Raw genomic sequence first — 20,269 nt, 5'->3', positions numbered from 1 at the left:
GTGGAGAGACAAAGATAACACCAGCCCCTGCTCCGTCTGCCCTAGATGAGCCATTGAAAAACATCTTCCAAGTAGGGAGGACCTCTGCAAGGAAGACTTCCTCGTCCGGGAATTCATCTGAGATTTCCCAATCCGCTGGAATAGGGTGGTCTGCCAAGAAGTCGGCCAACGCCTGTCCTTTCACTGCTTTAGCGGGCACATATATGATGTCGTATTGGTTCAATAGTGTTACCCACTTAGCCATGCGTCCGGTTAGAACTGGTTTAGATAATATGAACTTAACTGGATCGGCTCGCACCACTAAGTGCATTGTGTAAGCTTGCATGTAATGCCTCAACTTTTGAATGGCGAAGACGAGTGCAAGACACATCTTCTCTATCGGCGGATAATTCAGCTCAGGTCCGGTGAGGGTCCGACTTAAGTAATACAAGGCTTTCTCCTTTTTGACTTCATTTTCTTGGGCAAGAAGGGCCCCAAGTAATCTCTCTTGAGCCGCGATGTAAAGGATAAGAGGTTTCCCGGCGATAGGTGCACCCAACACCGGAGGATTCGCCATGTATTTCTTTATGCTCTCAAAGGCTTTTCGACAAGCTTCATCCCATACAAATGGAACATCTTTCTTCATGAGTCGACTGAATGGTTGGCAACGGCCCGCCAGGTTTGATATGAACCGTCTGATAAAGGCAAGTCGTCCTTGGAGGCTTTTCAACTAGCGCAAATTTCTTGGTTCTTGCATTTTCTAGATGGCTTTAATTTTGGATTGGTCTACCTCGATGTCTCGGTGCTTCACGATGAATCCCAGAAATTTTCCCGAACTGACGCCGAAGGCACACTTCAAAGGATTCATTTTTAACTGGTATTTGCGTAACCTGTCGAACACTCTTTATAGATCTTGCAGGTGATCACTTTTTTTTTTAACAACCAAATCATCAACATAGCATTCTACATACTTGTGCAGCATGTCACCGAAAATTTTCTGCATAGCGCGTTGGTACGTCGCACCGACATTTTTTAACCCGAATATAATGACCTTATAGCAATAAATTCCTTTGGGAGTTCGAAATGCAGTGAGTTCCTCATCTTCTAAGGCCATCCTTATCTGGTTGTAACGTGATGATCCGTCCATGAATGAAAAAACCTCATGCCCGGTTGTCGCATCCACCATGAGCTCTATGATTGGCAGAGGGAAATCATCTTTTGGACATGCCTCATTTAAGTCACGAAAATCTACACAAACGCGGATTTGCCCGTTCTTCTTCTTGACAGGAACAATGTTTGCGATCTATTTGGTATACTGAACCTCTCTAATGAAGTCTGCGGCAATCAACTTATCAACTTCTCCTTCAATTTGAGGAATAAGTTCTGTTCGAAAGCGTCTTTGTGTTTGCTTGGTTGGCTGAGCCTCCGGTTTGACAGCAAGTCGATGAACTGCTACCTTTGGATCTAGGCCAGGCATTTCTTTGTACGTCCAAGCAAAGACATATTTGTACTCGAGCAACAGATCAAGATATTCTCTTTCTTCTTCAGAACTTAAAGACACACTCACAAAAATAGGTCTTGGATCTTCCTATGTTCCCAAGTTAATCTTCTTAAGTTCGTCCATAGTGGCTTGCCCCCCGTCTTCAAGTTCTGGAGGAGCTTCGTCTACTTCAATTTCAAAATCTTCATGATCGTCTTCCTCTACGGCATCTGCTTCTGCCACCGTGACATGATAAGAGGTTTGGACAATGTCATCATCACCGTCATTATCGAGGTTGCTATCTCCTTTTTGGCCAGTGAATATGATGGTATGTTGCTTCACTTTGAGTTGATCAGTGGAATCCACTTCCAACACACAATGCCTCTTCATGCGTGACGGGATAAGACTTCGGATTTTCTCGCTCTCCGCTTGACCACAAGTCGTTTTCCTCTTGCATATCTGTCGTTTCTTAGGTGCTTGGATCATTTCCAATATAGGCTTTCGCAGAATGAGGTTTGACTTTTTCTGATATTTGTCTGAACTTGACATCCTTTTAAATACAGAAGCCTGAGTGGTTGTACTACCGATGCGATTGAAGACTGAACCTCTACTTGCTATCATGTTCACACGGTTAAAAACCGACACCCTTGTGATTGATCCTTCAATACGTTCAGATGTTGCTCTTCGAGAATTTGGACGAATGCGATCGAACGACGAAATGCGAGGGGTTGACTGAATCTCTTGACTCTTCTCTTCAACTACCTCGACACTGATATGTTGCACGGGGAAAGGCTCTCCCCGCTCTTCTTCTTCTTGAAATTCTGATTGGCTTACTCGAAGTGAAACCGAGACCAGCTTTAGAAAAATCAACTTTTGCCCCTTGCTCTCTTAACTTCTTTTGTGGCTCATCGAGCTCATACGCCATCTTTTCTGTAGCTTGGTCGTCCTTCTTGCTTGATGAACCAAAGTCGTATCTGGCATTTTCTAACAGTTTGTATGCGTTAGAATCGAACCCTTCACTTGTTCTTTTCTTGGGCAGTGATCCATGTTTCGTCTTAGCTTAACTTGGTTTGACAAACGCTTTTAATGGCTGCTTTGTGGGATTTCGGTTACTCACCTTTATTAATGGCAATGTTGATTCCTCCCTAAAAAATTTCACATCATCCTCTTCTAGTTTTCGTGGGAACTCTTGTGACTTTGTTCCCACAAATGGAGACTCCCCCTCCCTTCATCTAGACTTCGGAACATAGCGAAGGACCGGAAAGGCATGGCTGGCTTTTCTTTGTGCAGACGATGTTGCCACTTCAGATTAGACTTTTTGCGACGCTTCACCATGAAGCTCAATGTCTTTTTATTTGACATCATTCTCCCTACCTTTAGCGCCTTTCCCCGTGGAGAGTACTCTGACCGGAAGGACCTCTTTCATTGACTCCTCATCTGTGTAGAATTTAGAATCCGAAAAGTATGATTCGGCTTATGTGAAAGGTTTGGTATCTTTTACCACGGTTTTCACACCTCCGCAATAGAACTTGAAGCATTGGTGCAAAGTGGATGGCACGATGCCATTTTCATGGACCCATGGTCGTCCCAACAACAAGTTGTATGAGGTCTTGGCATCGATGACATGGAACAAGGTGTTTGATTTTAGCTCTCCAATGTCCATGTCTAGTCTGATCATCCATATCGCTCTTTATCCTCCTTGGTTGAAACCTTAGATCATGAGACGACTCCTTGACAACTCATCAACGTTGATGCCGAATTGAGACATGGTTAACTTGGGCATGATATTTACTGCTGATCCTCCGTCTATGAGCATGCGATTCAACTTTCGCTCTCGCATGTACCCTGTCACAAAAAGAGGCCGATTATGTGGCTTAGAGCCCAATTGAGGTCATCATCCGTGAAGTAAATGGTATCACAATATGCATCACACACGCCACATTTCTTCATGCTTGTGGAGTGTTTTCCTACGTCGATAAGCAACTCCAGAAGTGCGCATCTCGTTGATTTTGGCAATTGCATCAAGTCAGAGAGGCTAAGTTGGAAATGTGGACTTTCCAATTGTTTCAACACCTGATTCTTCTTTAACACTTGACTTGTACCTATTTCTCTTGCTTCAGGCTTCTCGTCTTCTTTAGAGCTAACTTCACAACTTGTGGCCATTGAAGTGACATTCGGTTGTTTTGTCGGCAAGTGTTCTTTTGACAAGTTCCGGCGAAGAGGCTTCCACAAATACGGAACAACTTTCGTCTCAAAACGTCCTCGTCCGTTCTCCACCCGTCGTGGAGGTGATTTCTTATGGCTTGGTTGGGCAATCGGTGAATTTGACATCATACCTCTGCGAGTCCTTCTCCGAGTGACCAATATCCATCCTTCATCATCAACATTATAAGCAACTTGGAGGATAGGCGTGGAAGAAGGACATTCTTTAACTTCTTTGGTCTTCTTATATTCGCGCGCCTCATTTGTGAAACAGAACGGTGCTTTCATCTGGTGAAAAAGGAGTGGAACTGGCTCGAACGACCCGAATGTTACGGTAGTAATATTGACTTCAGCAACGTCGTCAACGTCCAGCTCAATCTTCCCTTTCTTGGCGAGGTTCATTATCAAATCCTTGAGAACAAAGCACTTCTCTATAGGGTGACTAACGAGGCGATGATATTTGCAATACTTCGGATCGTTGACTCGATGCATTTCTTCTGGACGTTTGCACTCCGGAAGCTCTATTATCTTGTTTTCGAGCAGATCCTCTAACATGCCCGCCACATCAGAGTCTGGGAACGGGTACGTCTTTCGCTCCATCTCGTTCCACCTTATTAAACTCTTTCTTATCCCGCGTAGAGATCTTAATCGGTGCAGTATTGATGACCATTGATTCTTTGGAAGGCTTCTTCACGACCTTGTCAAATCTGCTTCCGAAGGCTTTGTCTTTTCGTTGGTCGACCAGGGTTTCATTCTTCCCCTTATAACTTGCCAAGCTTAGCTCCATGTCGTGGGCTCGAATAGACAACTCTTCGAAAGAACGAGGCTTGATTCCTTGCAAGATGTATAGCAAATCAAATTGCATGCCTTGGATGCACATTTCAACGGCTGACACCTCTGACAGTCGATCCTTGCAATCAAGGCTAAGTGAGCGCCATCTATTGATGTAGCTGATCGCGGGTTCATCCTTCTGTTGCTTCGTGTTAGTTAGCTCCATCGTGCTCACCGTCCGCCTTGTACTATAGAATCGATTAAGGAACTCGCGCTCCATTTGGTCCCAACTATCAACATACTCCGTCTCTAAGTCTGTATACCACTCGAAGGCATTTCCCTTCAACGAGCGAACATGCTGGTTGACAAGGTGATCGCCTTCTGTCCCGGCATTACTGCAAGTCTCCACGAAGTGGGCAACATGTTGCTTTGGGTTTCCTTTACCTTCAAATTGTTGGAAATTTGGTGGCTGATACCCCAGCGGCGTCCTTAAGTTGTCGATCCTCTTCGTGTAAGGTTTGGAGTAAGTGAGGGAGTCACGAGAAGGACCTCCATATTGAGCCCGAATTGAGTTGGTGATGATGTCCTGCAATTGCTGGAGTGATAAGGAACCAAGCGAATCGCCATCGTTCTTGGACATTTTTCCCTTTTCATTTACTTTGCTCCTGCCAGGCGACCCTTTGATGGAGTTCTCATCATTGTGATTTTCCAACTTGCTATAGAGCTCAGCGATTTGCACATCCTTTTTTTCAACCGTTCGGGTGAGCTTTTTAACCATCTCCAACAGATTGGAGAGTTGCTCCTCGATTGTGGATGCCCCCGTCACCAAGACCTGCGCATTGTCAGAAGAGGATTCATGTGTAATAGAATGAAAGTTATCGCCATCTTCTTTGGGACTTCCATGGTTTGACGCCGTGCTTGATTCGTCATCAGAGAAAACGTCTTCCATGATAGGGTCATCACCATGAACGGGTGGAAGAGATTGCTCATTTGGCTCCTTCTCCTTCAACACTTGCTTTTTCCCACTTTGAGAGTCATGCTTTATTGCTCCCAAGCTCTCCTTTTGTGGGTTGAGCTCTAGCCACGCTCCGGGTGACAAGGGCAACCGGTTCACTCTTTGATTTGGAGGATGTTTGTTTGGACTTCTTGAACGACTCGGCCTCTCCGCTTGATCTCGCGGTTGTGGACTTGGATTTCTTCGTTTGCACGGCTTGGTTGTTCTTGGAAGCCATCGCACAAACGGATTTGAAGATTTCTTCGGAGAAGGAGATGAGAGGCAAAAAATGTCCCACTGGGCGTGCCAATTTGTAGAACGATAATCTAAAAACCAATAAGAGTGCAGATACATGTACAAATAAAATGTGATTTATTAAATATCAAGCGCGGGGTTACAATCTTTGTGAACTCCTCTGATTCTATCTCTGTATATGACTTGGCTAAAAGGTGACGTGCACTTGATCTTGAGAGTTTGAGTTTGATTTGGATTTGGATTTGATGAAGAACGAGCGATTTGACCGCTTGATGATTCTTCGTGGACTTGAGTTTTGATTTGGATTTGATGAAGAACGAGCGATTTGGTGGCTTGACGATTCTTCATGGATTTGATGATCTTCATGGACTTGATGATCTTCGTGGACTTGAGAGAGTGATCTTGCTCAAGTGATTTTCTTCATTCTTCTCAAGTCCCCACTCTTCATGTTGAATGGGGTATTTATAGTGTCAAGGTTTCTATTTTGTATTATACTTTAATGACACTAAAATAATAAATTCTTTAATCGTATAATTAAATCAATACGTATTTTTTGATTAATTTAAAATTAGTTATTCTCATAACTAAATTAAACAAAAAATAGTTAATTGAATTATAACCGTTAAGAAATTTATTAATTAAATCAAATGTCCGATTACCATTTCGAATCGTCAATGACATTCAATTTTGCGGAATCACGTAATTTTGATTACGATCATCCGTTTATGTGCTGACACGAGTTTTATTCAGATCCGCACTAACTTTGTTGACTTTTGGCCACATGTGCAATTTTGTCGGACTCTTGGTCGATTTAATTTTTTAACGAAGATAATTTACTTCATTAAATTTCATGTGTCTACACACCTGTAGTAAATCAGGAGGCTGCGACATCGCTCCAACTACAACTCGAAAAGGACCCTAAACCTGTTGAGCAATCAAATGCATGTGCAACTACATTGGCCGGTTTAGTATTTTGGTTCAGTTTAACTGGCACCAGAAACTTACACGAATTTAGAACATAAACAATTTTGTAACATTCAGAGACTCATTCATTGATTATCATCACTGATCTAAATCATTCAATCATTGAATGTCATAGAATAAATAGTTCAAAAATCTCCTTGAAAAAACCGTGTAAAAAATTGTGTAATTCTTTAGGTGACATCAATTTTTTTTTTTTTGCTTCCCTTAAAAAAAATGAAAACCCATTGGGGGAACTATGATTACAAGATCAAAGATATTGTGCAGAAGACGCATGCTATACATGAATGAATTTAAGTGCTATCAGATCAAGCAAAAGCCCCCAGCTTTATGGAACGTACTACACATGACTAATATTACTGGCTACATTGGGAAAACCTTGTTACAATAGCAAGGCTGCTATGCCCAGTTTCGACCCCATTCCAATTCCAAGCTCAAGCTAATGGGGAATCTACCAAAGTCTTCCTTTCCTGCTAAACAAAATAAATTCCTCTCTTTGCTGCATGATTTCCTGGAGATGGACCTCCCATTTCTAAGAGCCATTGAAATATTGTACTTGATGGATCATCAGCATACAAATCAAATCAGTCGTGTTCCTTGTGTTAGGACTAGTTATATGATTGGTTACTTTTCACAACTTTATCGCATTCAGCCATTCAGTTACTGGAAAGGGTTATCTTCACAATCATGGTGCCTGCCAAACTCGACGGTTCAAACCAAATGCAAGTATTCTTTCACCTATTGGTTGTCCATCAGTAGCGTCATTGTTTTTGAAATTGAGTGGAGTAAATCAAGTAATGTTTGATCGATCAAGAACTCGCATTTCGTATATATGCTGAAATGATACCTAGCGTGGAAACTTTTTTAGGTAAATTGGTACATCGGTGTTCGGCTAAATTGCACCCAGTTGTGTAATGTCACGCCATATAGGGATTCTTTTCTTCTACGTTGAGTGACGTCGAAGAAGTCGACTCCAAGCGTAGATGTGTGGTGACTATATCCATGTGGCCAATTCGTTAAAATGTAGGAGGGTGTATTGTATATAGATCTTTTATGAATTTTTTTAAATTCATAAATTTTCATAATAGTCCACAAACTTTTTAAAAAGACCATATATTTTCATAGATTTCTATTGATTTCTCTAAAGTCATTAACTTTAATTACAAATTTTTATTGATTTATGAAAATTTATAAAGTTCATTATGAACGACTTCTACAGATTTCATAAAAACAAATAATGTTATAACAAAAAATAATTAGAACATAGAGGAAAATCATCTCAATGTAATTAAAAAAACCAAAGTTATATGTATCAAATTGAAGCTACATATTTTTTAGTTAAGAAAATAACACATGTTAATTGAATAATGTGCATACCATGTCTCCGCTCTCAACAATAAACCCACGGTTCTGTGATAATATGCTTCACTCTCGGGTGCGCCTTAAGCATCCAAGTTGGCTTTATGAGTTATTTAACAACTTGTGGGTGCTATTGGACGGGGATTTAATGTGTGTTAAGAAAAAATTTTACAAAACAATTTTATTTTAAGTAAATTGATCAGTTGTGTCTATTATAAAGATATTAGAGAATCTCAATTATATCTGAAAGAAAAAAAAACGTTCCAAATTTTATCTATCGACTAATATGTACTATAGAAATGGAAGTAAATAAATCGTTCATGAAGTTTCAAGCTAAAAAAGTCGGTGTTCATGAAACATTGAAATAATTATTATTTTCTTTTTTGCTTACCTACTTATTTAATTGTCATTCTTTTTATAATTAGGTGGAGAATGAACTGTTTTCATGATGATGAAAACGAAAATAATAACAATATAAAAAAACATAATGTAACTCTTTATTGATTGATAATGTAGTATATATATATATATATATATATATGCATTACATATGAAGAATCAGGATTCAAACTATTACATTAAGGCATAATCTACTTTAATAAGGAAACATACTTAAGCTAAGACACACATAAAAATAGAACCGTAATATCACAGAACATAAATATCTTTAAACACAATTAGAAAGTTCATGAAAAAGTCCATAAAAATCTTTGGTCTAGATGCTAGATAAATTTTGGATTGTGGTTTGAATAATTAACACTAGAAAGTCCATGAGATTCCATGAATTTATAATTTCTTAAGTATGAATGATATTTTGAATACTCACAGACTTCCATTCATTTAAAAAAAAATCTTGACTGAATATCCCCAGACTTTCATGAATTCCATAATAACTTTTAAAATCCTAATTGAATACACTTTGTATAGATAATTAAAAGTTTGTATTGAATACACCTAGACTTTTGAATTTCATAAATTTCTTTAAAAATCCCACTAATTCCATATAAAATACACCCTCATGTCACATTTTGATGAGAGAAAAAAAAGGGGCAATTAGGGTTATTATATGAAAGATAATATAATATCAGTGCAACATGAAAATTAAGAGAGACATTAACTTTCTACTAACACTATACTGTATCATTATATAAGCATATGCTTCTGATCCATGGATCTTCTGCACTTCTATAAAGAGAGCGTGGCCGGAGAGCTCAGCAATACAAAAGAAGTTTCTTCAAAACAGCGCCATCAAGTTTATAATGGAATTTGAGGCCGCTGAATTTGAAGTGAACTTCACCAGAAAATTCATTGTTAAAGCTTTAAATCCCTTGGTACAGCCTCATATCCTCACTCTCTCAAACCTAGACTTACTCTCAGGCCGCTTTCCAGTCACGTACTTCTATTTCTATCCCAAAAAACCACATGCCAACGATAATATCACAGAATCTTTCAAGAGCTCCCTAGCCAAAACCCTCGATAGTTACTACCCATTTGCTGGCCGAATTGTCATAAACCCAAGTACCAACGAACCTGAAATCATGTGTGACAATACCGGAGCTCTAGTTCTTGAAGCGCGAGCCAACATTCCTTTAAACACATTAAACTTCTATGATCTTGATCAATCTCTGCGAGTGAACAAGTTAGTCTCCATTTATCCTGATATTCCTTTGCAAATTCAGGTCACATATTACACTTGTGGGGGTGTTTCGATCACGTTCACCTTTGACCATGCACTTGGGGATGCTAGCAGCTTTGGTAAGTTCCTCCTTTCGTGGTCGGAGATCGCCCGAAACAAGCCAATCTCCTGTGTACCGGATCACCAGAGACGCCTCCGAATTAGTGCACGCAACCCTCCTAGGTACCACTCTTCCTTGGACCAAAGTTTTGTCAAGTGCACCATGGAAGAGATCATGAATATACCAACAACCAAACCCTTGGTCAAGAGGCTTTATTTCATCAATAATTCCAGCATTAATCAGCTGCAAAGTCAAGCATGTCGAAATGGTAAGAATAGAACAAAAATTGAGGCAGTCTCCGCTTATGTATGGAAAACTATGGTCAGAGCCAATATAAGTAGCACTTGCAAAACCCAGAATACAACGTGCAAGATGGGGTGGCTGGTGGATGGACGATCTAGGTTGCATAGAAGAGATCATAATAATCACAATGCAAACTCCAATATGTCAAACTACATAGGGAATGTGTTGTCTTTGGCTTTTGGAGAGGCGAGTGTGAATGACTTGAAGAAGGGCTCTATATCAGATGTTGCTAGCATGGTGCGTGAAGCAATTTCCAAGGTAACAAATGAAGAACATTTCTTGGATTTAATTGATTGGATTGAGTGCCACAGGCCAGGACTAATGCTATCAAAGATTGTGCTCGGACAAGGTGGCGGAGAGCCGGCACTTGTTTTGTCCTCGGGAAGAATGTTTCCGGTTGCTGAATTGGACTTCGGATTTGGAAGTCCGGTGCTGGGTACAGTGTGTTCAACAATTGAGAAGATTGGAGTGGCTTACATGAACCAAAGGCCAAGTGCAAAGGGTGATGGTTCCTGGACTGTATCATGTATCCTATGGCCAGAATTAGCAGCTGCTTTAGAATCTGACTCCATTTTTCAGCCCATGACTGCTGGCCATCTACAACTTCAATCCTAATCTGCTAGTGCTAGTCATGTATATTCTTCTGTAAGCATCTCAACTTGTAAGTTAAAGTATTGAATCCCAGGATTAGACCCATTGTAATGGGATCCGGATCCTCTCCTAATCTATTCCCAAGCTGAGCTATCTAAGCTTCTTCAAGGATGATGACACGTGTATTATACTGATCTGATGGTCTACATTTCCTCCTTTCATTTCTCCACCCTTTCTTCCCCTTCTCCTCATTCTGTCGATCTCTCTCTCTCTCTGTTATTTTTCCTTGGTTCTTATCCCTCTTTCTTCTGTTCTTCACTCGATAGAACGCCAGTACCAACATCTCAACCCACTACCTTCTCCAAATTCTAAGTATCTAATACCCCAATAGCTCAAATTCATTTTTATTTTGCATTTATTGAAACTCAGATCATTATTATCAAGTTTATTCATGCAAAACTCAAGAACCAAATACTAATCTCAACCGATGAGATTCTTAACCAGAAGATCAGTAATAGGTGAGTAAAATTGACAAGCTTATTTGCAGCCCAAAATTCTTATAAGCTTTGTATTCAAAATCTAATCTATGGGTTCAATAGAACAACAAAAAATCCGGATTGATCTCCATATCTAATCTCCAACCATTCTTTCAGTCATTTTCTCCATATTCTTTTGTATTATACAACAAAACAAAAAATTCACAAACCCAACTATTTCTCCTCCTAATCCTTCTCCTTATATTAGTGTGAGATCTTGGTCTTGATACCGGGGAGGAAATATATGGATGGTCGTCATCCGTGAACTGGAAATAGGAGAAATAGAGAAATATAAATGGCCCATGAAATAGAGATTCGATCGACGGGGAGACAGTGAAGAGGTCGAGACTCAAAAGAAAAGAAGAGTAGATCGAAAAGAGAAGGGAATAAAAAGAGACCATCAGATCCACAAAATCACACGTGTCATGATCTGGTCAAAAGCTTAGGTAGCTCAGCTTGGAAATAGGTTAGGAGAGGATCCGGATCCATTGTAATGTAACCGTCCGTTGAAGTGCTTTTATAATCGGAATTATTTACTTTCTAAACAACGATATTAACACTATGCTTTCAAGGGAAGCAAATTTGCCCCCCACTTTTATAATCGGAATCATTTACTTTCTAAACAACAATATTAACACTATGATCTCAATGGAAGCAAATTTGCCGACACTTTTTTTACTACTTTTATGCTCGTCCACCTAGATGAAAGTCACGTGTCTTTTTTACTTATTATAGTTATACCATAGTTAACTCTTAAATTTCTTAAATTAATTATTGATATATATTTACCATGTGTTATTAATTTATATAGATAACCATGATTATACCATAGTTAATCTATGCCACATGATTTTCATCTAAGTGGATGGTCAAGAAAAGTGGTCGACAAATTTACTTCCCACATAGTTCCCAATTTTCATCCCCACCCACCCATGTGAATGACATGTGTCTTTCTGAACTCAACCATTATACCCATTGTTAACTTATAATAATTAAATAATTATATTGTTGTTTAACTCAACTCTAAATTTTTATTTTTCTTTTCTCCTTATTTTTCTGAAAAAAATAAATAAATTTAATTTAAATTATTTATCATATATGTAAGATTGTATATAATATTGAAACCCCAAAGAAAATAAATTACCAGGGAACAAAGGTTTGACAAGCTTATATATATAATATTCAAAATTCATAACAAGAGTTCTGATTATATGCCCAACCACATAAAGAAAGAATATTAATGAGTGGCAAAGTAGAGAATAAGTCTTAAAAAACGAACTCAACGATTTCTAATCTTGATAGTTTTCATAACCTACACAGTGAAGAGTCCTATAGTTATTTTTGAAAGAATAGTTACTTTTATTTTTTTATAAAAGGGAGAAAGGAAATTTATTAAGCTTCGATATTTTGGTAAATAAAAAAAAGGAAAAAATTGATTGAACGTTAAACTAGAAAATAATATAAATATATTTGTAATACCCCGAATTTTTGGATTTATATTCGTATAACTCTTGTAAATTATTAAACTTGGAATTTGAGTACAAATCGCATTTTTCGCTTTCTCGTCGATGTCAGGCGAAACGAAACTGTCGAAAATTTAAATTAAAAAACGTTACGTTTTCAGTGGCTTGAGAGTCGATTTTTGCTCCGTCGCTCATCTCTGAAAACTTTCTTCACAGAAGTTGTTGAGCATGTCGGTACGAGTTCGTGGACATGCAGAACACCTTAATCGAATGTTTTATGTGAAAATTATTATCAACGGGAGTTGGTTTCCAATTTTGAAAAACTATAAAAGGACCTTTTTTTTTGGAAACTTTCCAAAAAAAATCAGAAAATTCTCAGCTTTCTCTCTCTCCTCCCCCGACCCTCATTCCCTCCGCCGACTTCTCCATCGGCAATCTCCCTCCACCGGCCACCGTGCACGACACCACCGGTGTCGTTCGAACCGTATGGCCGAGCCGCATCGAACTGTGGTGAAGGGGACCTACCCCGTGCTGAGTTTCAACCGCGCCCGATGAAGCACAACAACGGCTCCGTCGAACTCGACGTCGCCAGCGACGCTGGGATTCAAGCTTGCGACGAAAATTCTTCCCACCTCCTGCTCGACATAATTCCACCGACGGTGAAGCTCCGATCTTGAAATCCCAATCTGGGATCTTACGGCGGAAATTCAAGCTGTTTCCAACCGGTTTGGGACAAACTAAAGGTATGATTGTGTCTCTCTCCTTGTGATCTACGTTTTTCATGTTGGGAGTTTGTTGATTTGAGGAGTTTTAGGCGGAGGTGGTGGTTGAGTGCGTGTTGCCGTCTGTGGCGGCGCGTGGGAGTAGGTGAGGGTGGCAGGGGATAAGGTATCGATCTAGGACGGCTTTGGAAGAGGAATGGCAGAGTTTGGGTTCAGCGTGTGAGGTCACACGCACCTATTTAGGTGGTGCGTGAGCCCCATGCACGGCTGCAGGAGGGTGGCGTGTGAGCCCCATGAGCGGCCGTACGCGACGGCGTGTGAACAGTAAATTAATGAACAATGTTCAGCTGTACTGAATCGTCACCTGAGATTTTGCAAATCGTTTACTAAGCACTTTATCATGATATTAGGTGACCGACAAAACGAGTGAGGGAATCACTCTCAGTGTCGAGGAAGTGACACGCAGGGAATAAGGTGAGTAAATCTCACTATAACAAGTCTACCCTTAGCGGTGACTCATGTTTACGATTTCTTAAAAAGAGTGAACTGTGACATCTATATAATATAGTGGGTTTTGTATGTGTAACAATACATATATATGGGTTGCTATATTATATATTGTTACGGTTTTTATTTCCGAATGAGATTATACTGTGGTGACTATATTTATATTGTTGTGCAAGAGTCGCTTGGTTGTAGTACAATAAACATGTGTTGATTGTTATATTGTACGTGGTTTTAACATTGAGTCTTCTTAAAACGTTTCTAGTCTTTGGACGTTGTTGGCAGTAATCGTAACCAAGTCTTGGCCCGTGTCAGTTACGATCAGTTAGAGCTCTAGTCTGTCTTCCAGTATACTACATGAGGGGTAACAGATGAGTTGTCTGGGTCTCATGAGTATCTATGTTTTGAGTGATATTGGGTAATAGATGGGTTGCCTAGTGTATGTCGGCGTACTGCACGAAAGGTAACAGATGGGTACCTGGGTCTCATTAGTTCCCGTGTTTTTAAATAATATTGGGTAAACAGATGGGTTGCTCAATGTCTCATGAGTACACGTATTTTAAATAATATTGGACAACCAGATGGGTCGTCCAGTGTCTCATGAATACTCTTGTCTTTAAATGTTTTCTGACATATTTCATTTGTATGCGATGTATGTTATACTATTAGTTTACTCATAGGGGCTGAAAAGCTTACCGGGTTTATGTTTACAATCCCGGTGCACCTATTCGATAGTGTAGGGGATAGTTTTATAGGTGTGGATTAGCAGATTTGGAGGACTTACTCTGAAGATTGTCGAAGTTTATTTATTCTATTTATGGTGATGATTGAGTGAATTTTACATTTCCACTTATCATAATACTTGAGGTATTAAACTGGTTATGTATTATTCAAGTCGACTGAGTCGTACTATGAACTCAGTTTCGATACACTGTTACTATAAGATGATTTCAATATATTTGAAATTGTTTTAGAGTTTAATAGTTTCGATTTCGAATTTTTATCATTCAAAATTTCGGGGTTGTGATAATATTAATGAGTTAACTATAGTTAAGGTAAAATGACACATGACACACATATAGGTGGGTGTAGATGAAAGTGGGGAGCAAATTTGTTTCCCAATCACCTAGAGTTTTATTTATTTATTTATTATTATTTTATGAATGGTAGGTGGGACTGCCTTAAAGCTTAATTAATGAAATTATAGAATAGAAAAAGGGATATGGAGTGTAAATCTTGACTAATGTAATAAATTCCCTTGACACGGGGTGGAGAGATTTCTCTAAAACCCTAGAGCTAGGGGTTTTTTTTTCTAAAGCAGCGAGTTCATTCCTCATCCTTCTCGATGTTGGATGTAGATGACATGGCTGCGCATCTTGCTTTAGGGCCAACTCCGCCCGGTTGGGGGTAACAAAGCAGTGGATCTGCTCCCATCAAATGGCAAGGGCTCCGTCAAACGGAGGTTTTCATGGTGGGAAGTTACTCACTGCCATACATGAGTATGTTTTGATCAACATGGAATTTGAATGGGACTTTTCAAGTCGAAGGTGCGGAGGATAATTCTTCCGCATGTCGGCATGTGTATTCCATAACAATGATAAACAACAGTCTTCATGTTTCAGGATGAAATAATTGTGTATTATTGAATGATATGGGGGCCTATATATAGGCATTACAAAACCACAATCCTGTATGATTCAGAGTCCTAATCTATTACGGAGATGCTAATTTATCTCTTAACAAGAAACCTATTATGCTAAGACACACACAAGGGTATAATAGTAATTCTCTCATATCACTTCCCCTTGTGTCTCATGCCTAGGTTGCATGATGCACACATCGTAGCCTCGGTAAAAACCTTGTCAAATAAAATAAAAACCTCTTGGGTAAAAACAAAAGCTTGATCGAAGGGAAAAATAGCACAACACACCGTCAACATTTGATAGCATCATGTGAGGTAGACTCCCCCTGAACTCTACGAAACAACTCCCCCTGATTAGTGCCATAATCATGGAGTACAAAGAACAACGTATACAACGTTCATTACATGCTTCTCAAACGTAGTCTTAGGCTAATGATTAATCATTAATCTAGTCACACATCCTCAGATCATACATGTTATACTTAGCCAAACTTAGATATTAGGAAACAAGATTGCATAACAACTCAAAACAAGAGTTTGCAATGAAAATCAGATTCTCGGATAGAATGACCTTCATTCACTTAAATGGCCATAACTTTTTCGTCAAAATAGGTATCAGCGAACCGTAAAATGTTTTGGAAAGTAGACACATGTGCTTTTCCAGTGACATAAGGTTCAATTTGATCATAAAAGTTCACAGTGCTCTGTCGAAGTTGACTGACTTGCAAATTTCCGGGCAAAACTGTCCTATTTTGCTAAAATGGCCATAACTCACTCAATATGATAGCTATGAACAAATGGTTGGTTTCCCTGGAAAGTAGACACATATACCTTTCCAACAGTACCAATTTCACCATAATTCATTGAGGGAGCTGTCTTGTAGGTCTCATTGAAGTTGACCTACGAAACTGGACAGATTCTGATTTGTCACATTCAATGTGTCTTTCGCAAAAAGAATAGGGGAATGGATCAATGAAGGACTGATTTTTGTCTGAAGCGGAACTATACGTATACTTTACGCTACCAGTGTCGACTGCTACACCAAGACATACATTGATGTTGCTGGAGCTGCTGGCGGCGTTGCTGTGGATAGGATTTGTGTTAGTTCACTAAGTGTAGAACTAAACCCATGTCAAGGGAGAAATGCAAGTCCAGCGACAATGCATAGGTGCAGAGTTAATCACGTCATAATGAAAGCAATAGTGTCCCAACAACACTTACGTATATGAATCTATAGCTCATTGAATCTCTTCATCATCTATACTTAGACGGAATAGAGAATCAAGAATTAGCTTTCATATGAACACATATGGGTATGAGTTCTTGCAACTGATTGTACTACGTTCTCTCGAACGTCGCAATCTGATTACATAAGCTCTCCGTGGTCTGGAGGCATTTAAAGTCCCTCAGGCACTCTCATATCTGCGTCAAGATCCCTTTACAGATATTCTATGACCACTATCATATGCTGCAAATCAGTTTTCATGGACACTACTACTAATCAAGTAGCGGAAAGCAATTATGTCCATAATGAGAGAATATAACTCATCGTAGTCAATACTAGGATAATGAGACAATCTTTGCGCCATAAGTCCTGCATATATCGCATGACTTCATCTTTCTCATTACACTTATGAACAACGACCAACATAACAAGTCTAGTTCAGTATGTATTGATTCTTTCCACTTCGGTCAAGTTGCTCATCGTTGATACTTTACAACGAAATAAGAGCATAAGCAAATACATCATCAATCATGGGAGATCAATCCATTAAACACACGCGCGCGCTGTATACGATCAATTTGTGAGAATTTTATTCTTCTCTAACATCAACAAAAGGAGTCTGTAACGTCCCACATAAACTTAGTTGATACACATGTTTAGAGAATATCTCTTGATGATGGGTGAAATATTTGTGCCTACGCACTTCACTTCTTTCTGTTTTTGATTCTAGAGAATAATGATCACCCCATCATCTAGGTAGGAGCCAAGACTGAAGCTATGACCCTTACTAGTCCATCTTTGTGTTTGCCGCCCTTGTTTTGTGGTGCAATACCACGAGCGCCGACAACACCACAGCGTACGATGGTGCAATCGTCGGCTTCCTTCCCACTATCAGGGATGGTGCCAACGGTGCTAGGACCAGGTTATATGAAATTCTCCCATATTCTGAGAGTTCCAACCTTATTGGCACATCACAGCATTTATGTGCTATCTCGGCACTTTCGCAATATCGGTAAAGTCATTGAGCATCGAATCTTTGACTTTCTGGAGGTACATAAAGCGTTGCATATTTGCTCACTTTGAGTAGTGCGAGATCTTAATGAGACATAGTGGCACACCACGTCAATTCTTGGCGTTAAAACTGGAATGGGAGCATTCCATATCTCCCCCTAACGACGGGAAGTATGTCTCATCAAAGTGACTGTCTACTAATATCGCAGGATAGAGATCAACGGTTGTAGATTGAAAATAGCGAACAAGTGTTGGTGATTCATAAATCATAACCAACCAGAATACTTAATCGTTTCAAGTAGACCCATTGAGATAACTACAATAGAGGCACATAAACAACTTTAACCAAATAAGCGTTTAATGAAAAGACGTTGGGATCGTATCCAGTAACCATCTGGTACGCACTAAACGCTTGGCAAGTTATGGGTCTAAAACTAATAAGTGTCGCTGCATGTAACATCATTACATATCTCCATGCAAAAATCGATAGGTTAGTACCCATAACCAAGTTTGAGCTCTGCTAAATCGAGCAGTGAATGAACATGAGGAATAATATGTTCAACGACAATCCCAGTAGATATGCAAAACGAAATCATCAAAGTCGTGGAGGTGAACTCTCCAACAGTATCCAATCAAATATATTTGAGAGGATGGGAAGGATGGTGAGCCCTTAGTATGATGTTCATAGCTAAAAACTTAGCAAATGCAGCATTCCTTGTGGAAAGCGAAGCGACATGTGACCAACGCGTCGATGCTCTTAACCTATATCATAAAAATACTGAAAAACGTCCGCATTCGGTTGGATCGAGTCCACTAATGTCACCTTAAATACTTTGTAAGAATGGAATGTTCTCGGTTGGAGCTTTAGCAAATAAGGATTTTCTTAAAATCTAGCAAAAAAACAAGCTTTGCAAAATGAGCGATGGGCATCAGAGATTGTCATGGAGGCATTAGAAAACACAGGAGGCATCACAAGCTCTTGTGAATGAGGGGATGCCGCCACCAATGGTCTAAATTCCATGGAGTCGCCGAAAGGGGCAGGCTCGGCCCCACCGTGCATGGCACGGATAGGCACGACCTCACCGTGTGGAGCACGGGTGAGGTGATCCTCCAATCGCTTCGTGAACATGAAAATTAGATGATCATGTGAATTTCAAAGAACTCAAATCATCATATCTTGTTCAAAATGACCAAAACATTATCATGTCAAAACCGAGGAGACAGTAAAACCGAACTCATGATTTAAAGAATCTAGAGTTACATAAAGCTACTGCTGCAGGCAAGCAAAGCTATGTCTGCAAGCTAACAAAGCTACTGTCGAAGTTTGAAAAAGCTACTGTCAATGAAATCTGACAGATTTATTCCTCTCCATTCTTAACACAAATATCAAGATGAAAATCCATCTTTGGCATGTATGGCCTTTAAAAGTTAGCAAGGCACGAAGATATAGAACACAATCTCCGCACGAGATCCGTAAAACAACTACATGCGCCGCAGAATAGTGTGAGTGGTTACGTAACTAGCAAGACACTCGATTTCACGGCGGGATATGCTCAAAATAAAATTAAGAGAGTCAACAACGCGGTGAACTTCTCTAGACAATACGCCGTAGGATATTGTAAGAGGGGGGATTGAAACAAATGTGCAATCCCATCGAGTGTATCACATGGCAATAGAACTACATTTTTGAACTTAAGTGTTGGAAAAACATGGTATTAGAGCTATGAAACATTTTTGAATACCAAACAATTAGGGTGGAAAACTATCCATTTGGTGCGGGTTGTCACCAATAATAATAAAATCGTTTGAGCTATGAAACGATTTGGAGAAAACCGGAAATTAACCAGAAAACCATGTCAAAAGAACTCAAAAACCGGGTGAAATTTGAATTGGGAAAATGTGGCAGTAAAAACTACGGGAAATATGCTGAACAAATGACGAGAAACGACGAGAAAAAGTCAAAAACTCGCCGGAACCGGCAGCAATCGGAGCTGGCCGGCAAGGAGGCCGAGGCTGCTATCCGACAAGGGACGCCGGCAGGAACCGGATGGTGGCGCCGGAAACGGCGAAAAGTGGCCGGAAGGTTGCAAATACGCCGGTAAAACGCCGGAAAGCGTTCTGGAAACGCCGGAACAGTAACCGGGAAAAAAGACGTCAATTTTGACGTTCCGATGTCCGTTTTCCAAATTTTAATGTCCAAATCCACAATGTAGTACTATTGGGGTCCCATGTAACCCAAAAGGGTCAATTTTAAAACCACGTGAGTTGCAAACGTTGACCATTCATGCTAGGTTTAAGACAAATAAAATTCTGACGAGTTCATCTAAGAAATACGAGAAATTTTATTGAATATGCCAATATTTAATACAACACAAACAAGCTTCCAATTTCAATAGACGACTTAAGCTAAAGTCGAGCAAGAATCATGGCAATGCCAACGTCATACTTGAAAAATAGTAAGTAGAAAACATAATCAAAATAGATTGACTAATCAAAAGTCTGTAGCAACAAAATC

General features: G+C 39.7%; 1 protein-coding gene across 2 annotated transcripts; it reads left to right on the top strand.

Annotated features, from left to right (window-relative positions):
• The first annotated feature begins 9,248 nt into the window (after window positions 1-9,248).
• LOC126793220 (coniferyl alcohol acyltransferase) lies at window positions 9,249-10,758 on the top strand. Of its 2 annotated transcripts, XM_050519682.1 has the most exons (2): window positions 9,249-10,318; window positions 10,410-10,687. In XM_050519682.1, exons 1-2 carry the CDS (start codon window positions 9,281-9,283, stop codon window positions 10,539-10,541), a joined length of 1,170 nt encoding a protein of 389 aa, XP_050375639.1. In that variant the 5' UTR covers window positions 9,249-9,280; the 3' UTR covers window positions 10,542-10,687. The 2 variants fall into 2 exon arrangements, with proteins under 2 accessions (XP_050375639.1, XP_050375638.1); XM_050519681.1 differs by having other exon boundaries at window positions 9,249-10,758.
• Window positions 10,759-20,269: the final 9,511 nt, after the last annotated feature.

The sequence above is a fragment of the Argentina anserina genome, chromosome 5, assembly GCF_933775445.1.
Source record: "Argentina anserina chromosome 5, drPotAnse1.1, whole genome shotgun sequence".
Taxonomy (NCBI): Eukaryota; Viridiplantae; Streptophyta; class Magnoliopsida; order Rosales; family Rosaceae; genus Argentina; species Argentina anserina.
This window is presented reverse-complemented; position numbering and strand designations above follow the sequence as displayed.